The sequence below is a fragment of the Convolutriloba macropyga genome, chromosome 13, assembly GCF_964194025.1.
Source record: "Convolutriloba macropyga chromosome 13, txConMacr16.3, whole genome shotgun sequence".
In the NCBI taxonomy this organism is placed as follows: Eukaryota; Metazoa; Xenacoelomorpha; order Acoela; family Convolutidae; genus Convolutriloba; species Convolutriloba macropyga.
This window is the reverse complement of record NC_134480.1, coordinates 11,863,095-11,874,126: the sequence shown is the minus strand read 5'-3', so window position 1 is coordinate 11,874,126 and position 11,032 is coordinate 11,863,095. Positions and strand designations below refer to the sequence as shown.

The 11,032-nt window shown below is 36.7% G+C and overlaps 2 protein-coding genes across 2 annotated transcripts; both read left to right on the top strand.

The window, feature by feature from the left end:
* The first annotated feature begins 395 nt into the window (after positions 1-395).
* LOC142351623 (uncharacterized) lies at positions 396-1,575 on the top strand. The gene is made up of 3 exons (XM_075403760.1): positions 396-1,002; positions 1,095-1,314; positions 1,368-1,575. Exons 1-3 carry the CDS (start codon positions 396-398, stop codon positions 1,573-1,575), a joined length of 1,035 nt encoding a protein of 344 aa, XP_075259875.1.
* A 437-nt stretch (positions 1,576-2,012) lies between these two features.
* Positions 2,013-3,275, top strand: LOC142351622 (uncharacterized). The gene has a single exon (XM_075403759.1). It carries the CDS (start codon positions 2,013-2,015, stop codon positions 3,273-3,275), a length of 1,263 nt encoding a protein of 420 aa, XP_075259874.1.
* Positions 3,276-11,032: the final 7,757 nt, after the last annotated feature.

The following is an 11,032-nucleotide window of genomic DNA, read 5'->3' as shown; positions in this document are numbered from 1 at the left end:
AGCACCAAGCGCAAGTCTTTTCAAACTTGGTTGGACTATTTCTGGACCCCATACAGTATTGGATGACAGCAAAACACAACATTCAATGCATCATACTGCTTTGTTTTGCAGCAATTGCCTCGAACAAGACAATGACCTCAACCAAGAAGTTTCTCATTGGTGGAAAGCAGAAACAATTCCATTGGAATCCAAAACCAAGTCAAATGATCCCGAAGTTTTGTTGGCCACCAAGATACTCAACACAACATGCGTGAAACAAGCAGATGGACGTTATGAAACGGGACTTCTCTAGAAAGACGACAGCAGTTTACCAGACAACCGATCACAAGCCTTGACACATCTGAATCATCTTGTCAACAGACTACAGAAAAGACCTGAACAGTACAAGAAATACAATGAGGGCATTCAAGCAGACCTGGAAAAAGGCTACATTGCAAGTAACATTCCATAGACAGAAAGATACAGGATGGTACATTCCACACTATGGTCTTGTCAGCCCAAACAAACCCGACAAAATACGAAGAATCTGCAATGCCAAAGCACCACAAAGCGGAACAAGCCTCAATGACAAACTCTTATCTGGACCTGACCTCCTCGGGAACATGCTTGGAATTTTGCTACGATTCCGACAGGGAGCCATCGCCATCCAGGGAGACATCGAAGCGATGTTTATGCAAATCGGAGTACGACAACAGGACCGACGTTATCTACGATTCATGTGGAGACAACCCAACAGCCCAAAATTAGAGGTGTACGAATACCAAAGACACATCTTTGGAGCCAGAGACTCACCAGCTTGCGCAAATTTTGTTTTGCAACAGACAGCCAAAGACGACATCGAAGATCACCCAAATTCTCTAGAGATCATTCAGCGGACATTTTACATGGATGACATGGTTGCATCTTTCAGCGACGCCATCACAGCTTTCACTACAGCCAAGGATGTCAAGGATACTCTGAAGAATGGTAAATTCAATCTGACAAAATGGTGCAGCAACAGCCGTGAGTTTTGTGAGCAGATGCAAGATGATCTATGCAAACCAGTGGAGGAGCTCTTCAGTAAAGGTTTTCATCAAAGAGTACTTGGAGTTTAGACGAAGACAAAATCATGTTCAAAACGAAAGACAGAAGGAACCTGGACAGCAAAACTTGGACCCAGCGAAAGTTTCTCTCTTTCGTGTCAAGTTTCTACGATCCCTTGGGAATCATATCGCCATTCCTCATACGAGCCAAGATTCTACTGCAAGAGTTGTGGAAACATGGACGCGAATGGGACAAAGCTATCAGTGGAGACAATGGAAAGGCCATCAAAGAGTGAGTACAGGAAACGGAACAGATAGGTACGGTAGGGGTAAACAGGTTGGTAGGTGGTACAACACTTGGGGACACAATGGAACTTCAAGTATTCTGCGACGCATCATTGGAAGCAACAGCAGCAGTAGCATACATCAAGACAACCAGGAACCAAGAAACCACAACTCGTTTTCTCATGGGAAAAACAAGAGTGGCACCCTTACGTCAAACAACAATTCCCAGACTAGAACTGCAAGCAGCACTTTACGCGGCAAAGATTGAAGAAAACAATTGAGGATGAAATGGATTTCATGTTTGACAAAATCTTTCTGTGGAGTGACAGCACGACCGTTCTCAGTTGGATAAAGAACTTCAAATTGAAACACAAGATGTACATCGGAAACCGAATTGCCGAAATAAGGGATCTCACAAACACCAATCAGTGGAACTACGTCAACAACAAGGACAACCCAGCAGATCAAGGAACGAGGGGACTAACAGCAACAGAAATGACAGAAAAATCTCTTTGGTTACAGGGACCACAATTTCTTCTATCTTCTAGCGACAACACCACAACAGACGAACAACAACACGAAACTTTTTTCTTGAACAGCGCAGAACAGAAGCCTCAGGGAACATGACGACAGCCAATTGACAAAGACCTAATTGATGCCAACAGGTTTAGCCAGTGGTAGAAACTAAGAGCCGTCATCATCAAAATGAAAAACCTCAGAAACAAAACGAGAACACGGGACCAGCAGATCATAGATGCAGAGAATTTTCTTTTCCGTCTATCTCAACAACAATCATTCGACGAGGACATAAATCAACTAACACACAACAAGCCAATTCAAAAAAGGAGTAGATTGATTCAGTTGACACCTTCAATAGACGAAGATGGTATCCTTCGATCAAATAGCAGACTAGCCAACGCACCAGTTTCGACAGCAACAAAGAAGCCAATTATCTTAGACGGTAGGAACAGGATTATTCGTCTTTTTCTGGAACTGCAACACAACATCAATGGTCATGTGGGAGTCGAACAGCAGACACACAGCATTCAGTTGAATTACTGGGTTCTTCAATGCAAAACAGTAATGAAGAAAATCTCAAATAGATGCTACGAATGCAGACGACAAAGACAACTCAACAGCCAGCCTCAGATGTCAGATCTTCCGAGTTACCGATTCTCAGACAGACCTGTAGCCTTCAAGGAGACCGGAGTAGACTTTTTTGGTCCGTTTGAAATCTACAGCCAGATCAACACAGCCATGAAAGCTTACTGTTGCTTATTCACTTGTCTGACGATACGAGCTGTTCATATCGAAGTAACCAGACACTTGCAGAAGGAATCATGCATAATGGCATTCCAACGATTCTTCAGCCGACGAGGACTACCGGAAAGAACTCACAGTGACAACGTCTTATATTTCACCAGTACAGCAAAGACTTTCGAGGAAAGCAGCTTCACCACTACAGAGATACAGAAATATGCGGAATCGAAAAAGATTGCATGGAAATTTATTCCACCAGGAGCTCCACATTTTGGTGGAATATGGGAACGCCTCATTGGGATGAGCAAACGATTCTTCTTCAATATCGGCGGATCTAGGAAACTCCAGGAAGACAGTTTCTCAACCCTTATTTGCCAAGTCGAAGCTCCACTCAACAGCAGACCTCTAACATCAGTCAGCAGTGACATACGCGATGTGGAAAGCCTGACACCAGGAGATTTTTTGACAGGAATGACAATAGGGCTGCCTTCAGATACTACAATTAGCAGCAACGACAGAGGAACAGGAAAACTATGGAACAACGTCAACAGTATTATGAACGAGTTTTTGGACACGTCTTTTATAGGAATATCTGCCAACATTCAGACAACGTCGAAAATGCCATTCAACAGTAGACGGGATAGAAGTAGGGGACATGGTATGGACACTAGAAAACAACACACCCAGGGGTATTTGGCCGGTAGGTAGGGTACAGAAGGTAAATAAAGGTAAGGATAATGTGGTAAGGTCTTGCTTGGTTAAAACATCAAAAGGGGATTTTGTTAAACCAGCTATTAAACTTAGTTTGATCAGCGACAAATCAACATAAAGGTTATCAATAGTAAATGGAGAACAATAATTTAAGCACAATCTGAAGCAAACTTGATATCAGTTTTGGGATTAGATTAAAGTGAAAGATGAAATGTTTAAAGTTCAATTCAATGAGTTAGCAATTCAAAGGGACTATTAGGTATTATTCAGGTACAATTAGGGATTTCAATAGGTAACTGACAAGGAAACTTAAATTAGCAAAGCTTATCGTACATTAGAAAAAACTTTCAAATGGGAAATTTAGGTAGGTAGGTTTAACAGGAAGACAAATTCTGGATAGACATTAGGTAGGTTTTGGAATTCAAATGCACAATTAATTAGCTGATTGCAAAAAAACAGAGAGTTGAACCGACAGGATAACAGTATTTTGAATGGGTAGATGACACTAAACAGCTTAGGTAAAACCAGACATCAGCGGTAAAAAACTATTACAAAACATTTGGTATTCCGACAAACTCTAATTTGGGAAAAACAGGTAAACGTAGGCAATAGGTACAAGGTAGTGGTAAGTTTAGGCAGGTAGGGAACACGGGGAGCATCAGTTTTTTCAACTTTCAAGGAGCAGACCAGCAACAACAACATTTCCGGAAATTGTTCAGTATTTGACAATCGCCAATCAGCCAATACAAAAGTCGATTCAAAACAACTACAAATGTACACAGTTAAACGAAATCAGCACAAAAGCAATTCAAATTTCCAGCATACATTTCTTTCATATAACACTACAAGCAGCACGTTGACAACCAGTACACAGCAACAAACTACAGACAACACCGACGGAAGACATCAGCAGGAATTTCACTGCAACAACAAACACTTCAGCAAGAATTACCTCAGCAAAAGCAGCAGCATCATTTTTTGAACAGCAGTCAACACATTCATCAACAGCAGACATTATCAAAGTCAGGACAGACATAATTGTAGAAATGGACGAGTCCATAAGTTCAAGATCAGCGTTTTATTGAGGACACAACTCAATACAACATTTCAGCATAATCATCAGCAGATGAAGTAAGAAATACAGTTCAGCTACGCAAAAGACACAACAGAGCAAAAGAGAACACGACGAGACGACAAAGAGCAACTTCAAACAGACTTCAACAACAACAACAGATCGACCAAAAACTTTCTGATTTTTGGTGCCCAAAAATGGGGGCCCAGTGTACCAGGAGAGGCACGTGCTAAAAACTGTAACTTTGAACACCAAGTCATAATGTTGATTATATAGATGTAATTCAATGATTAGGAAATGGATGACTTTTTCACGGTAGCAAAAAAAAATTGTGAAGCAAATCTCAAGAAAGTTTTAACTGTTGAAAAGGAACAACAGTGGGCAAAGGGTAGCCCAGGCATATCGTGCCAAAGTAACTATAACTCAAGGGTCTTTTTTGAAACACTACCAACACTGGAGTCAGTGAACCAAGCTGATTAGTTTGCTTCTCTGACATCCGGCCGCAGCACCACCAACACTACACATTCAAAATTAACTGAAGGCGGAACACCGCACATCTTGCAAGATTATGAATTCATCTTGCAAGTTTCTTGCAAGATTTTGAATTCTTTGATTTTTTTTCCTGGTTCGCTGGCTGCACTCGGCGGTTGATGGAGCTGAAATAGTTAAGCTACTGTCGGAAAATCTAATTCAGTCTAGTTAAAAAACCGACTTTTTCGAGATTTTCCAGTATTGTTTTTGTGGTTCATCCCTCCTCCTTTTTCATTCCGGACTAAATTTACAGCTAAATTGGCAAAATTTCATATTGATTCAACTTTATATTGTAAATATCTAAGAATTGAAGTGAACACGGTGAAAGCAAAGGAACTATCACCGCTTTCATTGCAAAATTTAAAATTTTGCAATAGCAGCGGTATCAGTTTTGACTTCCACTTAAAAATTCGTGATCAACTTTACAATCAAGGTGAGTTGAACAACAAACAATAGCTCAAAAATGTACAACTCGCTCTTCTTAGATAAGTGATATATTCTGTTATTAGTTGAAATCTCTGAGTTGATTTGTTTGTGAATTCGTTTTCGATTTGGCGTGAATGAGTTGTCGAGAAAAGATGTTGATCTGTGGTCATGGAAAATTAATTTTTTGTTACGTTCGTCGATAAATATTTTAGACTTGATATAAAATGTGACATTAAGTGTTTTTTTGTCACTGGATAATTTTTTTCTGAGATACAAAATAACGAGATGATCATTTCTATGTTGGAAACTCTTCAACTTTTTATTCTTATACGAGATGAATTGGAATTTAAGCGGAAAACTAGCACTTTTTAAAAACCCCAATTCAGCTTCTTTTCTAGAGCAGTCGTCATAGGTTTTTAAATTGGCTCAATGGATACAGCTGAATAATTCGGATTCCACAAAACAATTGAATGAAGTAAAATTTGTAAGCTTGACGCTGGGAGTTGAGATTCAATTCAGTTACATTTTTAATCCATTGATCAATTTTTTAACGCCTGTTTAACGTGATTTTTAAAACCGAGACTATTATAAACTGTTAGTCCCAAAAATATACATTCATCGGAATTTTTTATTAATTTATTATTCAGTTATGTTATGTCCTGCGAATTGATTTTCTGATCACTTAATTTTTTTTTAAATAAAACATAGAAGCGGTACAGTTATTGTTCGGAAATCTTTTATAGCCTAGGCGTTCAGAACCGCACCAGAACCTAATGGCTTGTTAGAACGCAACACTTTGTTTACATCAAGCACTACTTTTTATCAAACAAAAAGGGAATGTTTTTATTTGCTTTCTTGGCCCCGATTCGCTGGTGCGTCCTTTCATGTTTTTTTTCCTGAAACCGTTACCAAGATTGCAAAATGCACAAATAGGAAATCCCCTATTTCAATTTCGTCAGTTGGTATATTTTTAAACGAAACGTTTCGCAGCGCAACTAAAGTTTTAAAAATGCTTTGAAAAAATGCAAAGATTTCCTATGTTTTTTTGTTTTTATCGTTGAATGCGGTGAAGGTGGTGAAAGCCGCAATTCTTGCATTAAATAACTCCTATGTTCTAAAAAATTATCTTCACTGCAGAAAACAATGCAAAATAGATAAATGTAATAGCAGTGGACGCGTCTACAGCCGTGAAAACAATTTTTGGCGCTAAAGGCCTGAAATGTTTACAGCTAAGATGACAAAATTTCATATTGATTCAAATTTATTTTGTAAATATCTAAGAATTGAAGTGAACAGGGTGAAAGCAAAGGAACTCTCACCGCTTTCATGGCAAAATTTAAAATTTTGCAATAGCAGCGGTATCAGTTTTGACTTCCACTTAAAAATTCGTGATCAACTTTACAATCAAGGTGAGTTGAACAACAAACAATAGCTCAAAAATGTACAACTCGCTCTTCTTGGATAAGTGATATATTCTGTTATTAGTTGAAATCTCTGAGTTGATTTGGTTGTGAATTCGTTTTCGATTTGGCGTGGATGAGTTGTCGAGAAAAGATGTTGATCTGTGGTCATGGAAAATTAGTTTTTTGTTACGTTCGTCGATAAATATTTTAGACTTGATATAAAATGTGACATTAAGTGTTTTTTTGTCACTGGATAATTTTTTTTCTGAGATACAAAATAACGAGATGATCATTTCTATGTTGGAACCTCTTCAACTTTTTATTCTTATACGAGATGAATTGGAATTTAAGCGGAAGAGAACTAGCACTTTTAAAAACCCCAATTCAGCTTCTTTTCTAGAGCAGTCGTCATAGGTTTTTAAACTGGCTCAATGGATACAGCTGAATAATTCGGATTCCATAAAACAATTGAGTGAAGTAAAATTTGTAAGCTTGACGCTGGGAGGGAGTTGAGATTCAATTCAGTTACATTTTTAATCCATTGATCAATTTTTTAACGCCTGTTTAACGTGATTTTTGAAACTGAGACTACTATAAACTGTTAGTCCCAAAAATATACATTCATCGGAATTTTTATTAGTTTGTTATTCAGTTATGTTATGTCCTGCGAATTGATTTTCTGATCACTTAATTTTTTTTAATAAAACACAGAAGCGGTACAGTTATTGTTCGGAAATCTTTTATAGCCTAGGCGTTCAGAACCGCACCAGAACCTAATGGCTTGTTAGATCTCAACACTTTGTTTACATCATGCACTACTTTTTTATCAAACAAAAACGGAATGTTTTTATTTGCTTTCTTGGCCCCGATTCGCTGGTGCATCCTTTCATGTTTTTTTCCTAAAACCGTTACCAAGATTGCAAAATGTACAATTAGGAAATCCCTTATTTGAATTTCGTCAGTTGGTATATTTTTAAACGAAACATTTCGCAGCGCAACTACGGTTTTAAAAATGATTTGAAAAAACGCAAAGAATACCTATGTTTTTTTGGTTTTTATCGTTGAATGCGGTGAAGGTGGTGAAAGCCGCAAATCTTGCAATAAATAACTCCTATGTTCTAAAAAAACATCTTCACTGCAGAAAACAATGCAAAATTGATAAATGTAATAGCAGTGAACGCGTCTACAGCCGTCAAAAAGATTTTCGGCGCTAAAGGCTTGAAATCTTCACAGATAAATTGGCAAAACTTCATGTTCCGATGTTTTTTCACATTTTCATGAGAATCAAAACAATGCTTTGACTTATACGAGATGAATTGGAATTTAAGCGGAAGAAAACTAGCACTTTTTAAAAACCCCAATTCAGCTTCTTTTCTAGAGCAGTTGTCATAGGTTTTTAAACTGGCTCAAAGGATACAGCTGAATAATTCGGATTCCACAAAACAATTGAATGAAGTAAAATTTGTAAGCTTGACGCTGGGAGGGAGTTGAGATTCAATTCAGTTACATTTTTAATCCATTGACCAATTTTTAAACGCCTGTTTAGCGTGATTTTTGAAACCGAGACTACTATAAACTGTTAGTCCCAAAAATATACATTCATCGGAATTTTTATTAGTTTGTTATTCAGTTATGTTATGTCCTGCGAATTGATTTTCTGATCACTTAATTTTTTTTAATAAAACACAGAAGCGGTACAGTTATTGTTCGGAAATCTTTTATAGCCTAGGCGTTCAGAACCGCACCAGAACCTAATGGCTTGTTAGATCTCAACACTTTGTTTACATCAAGCATTACTTTTTTATCAAACAAAAACGGAATGTTTTCATTTGCTTTCTTGGCCCCGATTCGCTGGTGCATCCTTTCATGTTTTTTTCCTGAAACCGTTACCAAGATTGCAAAATGTACAATTAGGAAATCCCCTATTTGAATTTCGTCAGTTGGTGTATTTTTGAACGAAACATTTCGCAGCGCAACTACGGTTTTAAAAATGCTTTGAAAAAACGCAAAGAATACCTATGTTTTTTTGGTTTTTATCGTTGAATGCGGTGAAGGTGGTGAAAGCCGCAAATCTTGCAATAAATAACTCCTATGTTCTAAAAAATTATCTTCACTGCAGAAAACAATGCAAAATTGATAAATGTAATAGCAGTGAACGCGTCTACAGCCGTCAAAAAGATTTTCGGCGCTAACGGCCTGAAATCTTCACAGATAAATTGGCAAAACTTCATATTCCGATGTTTTTTCACATTTTCATGAGAATCAAAACAATGCTTAGACTGTATTCTCAGTTTTGCTTTAAATAGGTTTGATGGAAATTTCCGCTTTTGTGGTTGAAAGAAAAATTTTGGTATGCGTTATGTGCATCTTGATTTCATTGTAATCCCTCGTAATTCTGTTTTACATTCCTCATCGAAAACTTTTTTAGCTTGTTTTTCGGTTTCCAATTTCAAATAAACTTTTTGACTATTTTAGCGTGAGTTTTGTATGCGTTTCTCCTATCAAAATCAAAATTTTAAAAATTAGGAAAACATCAGTTCAATGATGAATTTAGTGCCACAGCTAAAAAACAGAGTTTTAACGAAATATTTTTTCCGTACTTATTCCTACTGAAACAGTATAGAATTCCTGCTAATCAAGAAACGCTTATCAGATTTGATTGGCGTACTAAAATAAACTTTTATGAAAGCTGCTATAGATTTTGTAATGAGCGCGTGATTCTGAAATTTGTGCTAGTCATGTGGGTTCATATGCATCAACAATTTTTTGGACCGTTAGGTGCAATCACACTCTCAATTTTGTTTTTTCACTTTTGTTCAAACAATAGAGGTCAAGAACATCCTGTACATCTACCGTGTTGCACTGCCTCGATGCGTACTTGAGGTGCAAGAGAGTGCACTGAAAATGTTTCATAATGCTGCTTTGAGTTTAAAATTAGTTTCAGAAAAAAAATTTCGGGATTTTTGGAAAGATTTTCTCAATCTACGCAGACATAATCAAATAGTTTTTCGTTAAACACAATTAATTCAACTTTTTCCTTTTGTCAGGAACAATAAATTTGCTCTACGCAGACATAATCAATTAGTTTTTCGTTAAACACAATTAATTCAACTTTTTCCTTTTGTCAGGAACTATTTGCTTAGGAACAATAAATTTAACACTTCAACCTTTATTTTTTTCCTTTTTGAATGCGGTCGTTTCTAAACAGACCAAAGTATCGTTTAAACGTTTCAAATTTTAGAGCAATTATTTTCAGTTAACAAGGTATAACTTTTCCAATAATTGTGTTTTCCTGATGTAGTGAAAAGGAACTTTTAATGAATTTCAGTAAATATTAATAAGTTGAGCGTTAAAATGATAAAATATAAAGTTTTTATATTTTTCTGTAGTAGCTAAAGCAGATTGATAAGAAACTGCTGGTCCCCGATTTGTCTCCACGCTACAAAATAGCAAAGAGTTTATCACAAGACCTTTTGTTTTTGCCAGTCCGGTTGAATAAAGGTAACGTGGGACTCTGTCTTACATATTAAAATTGATTTTAGTTCTGAAATTTTGGAAAAATACCAGAAAAGCACCAGGCATGTTGCTAAGAAATAAAAATCAATATCCAAAAGTACGTTATTAGACATAAATATTTTAAAAGAGCAAAATACATCATATTGGCTCAGTTGTCGTGTCTGTTTACTCTGTTTTGTTAGAGTACAGATAGAAAAACTGCCGACTTTATATATATATATATATATATATATATATATATATATTTTCATGGATAAATTATGTGAGACAGAGGTCCTTCACTTTGATATCAAACTGAATAATTAAACACTGAATTTGTTGTTATTTAAAATATTCTCTCTTCTAAATGTGCCAAGCGATTTTAAAGTGCAGATTGATAATATTTTTGCGGTATGTTTATGAGCAAAATTATTAATAAGCTTCTCATATGCCGTATTGGATTCTTCGTTGTCAAAATCAGCCGATAGAACAACATTGCTTCCAGTTATAATTTTTACAATTTTATTTATTTAGCACTATTGTTTGCAGTTCTTTCAAGCAGTCCAGAGAGCGTGTAACCCTGGCTAACACATTTGATCCAACTTGCCTGCCCTCACATCTGCAAGGGATTGTGTCTCTTATACTGTTGCTTCTGTAGTGCCCTCCTTTGAGAGATATGAATTTCTGCTATTTGGAACATTGTTGTTTTGTTTTTGTGTTTAATTAACTTTGCTTCATGTAGTGTCATTGAATTGATTTCCGCGTGTTGTCGGTTGAGGTTGGCATTTATTTTTGAAGTTGATGTATTTATCTCATCAGAGAATGTG

What these genes read in the sequence shown, in the direction of transcription:
- LOC142351623 (XM_075403760.1), top strand. Translation starts at nt 396, where the DNA reads ATGAGGGCATTCAAGCAGACCTGGAAAAAGGCTACATTGCAAGTAACA. An exon ending in AAAATGGTGCAGCAACAGCC is followed by an intron (nt 1,003 to 1,094) that starts GTGAGTTTTGTG and finishes CTTGGAGTTTAG; the next exon opens with ACGAAGACAAAATCATGTTC. An exon ending in AATGGAAAGGCCATCAAAGA is followed by an intron (nt 1,315 to 1,367) that starts GTGAGTACAGGA and finishes ACAGGTTGGTAG; the next exon opens with GTGGTACAACACTTGGGGAC.
- LOC142351622 (XM_075403759.1), top strand. Translation starts at nt 2,013, where the DNA reads ATGAAAAACCTCAGAAACAAAACGAGAACACGGGACCAGCAGATCATA.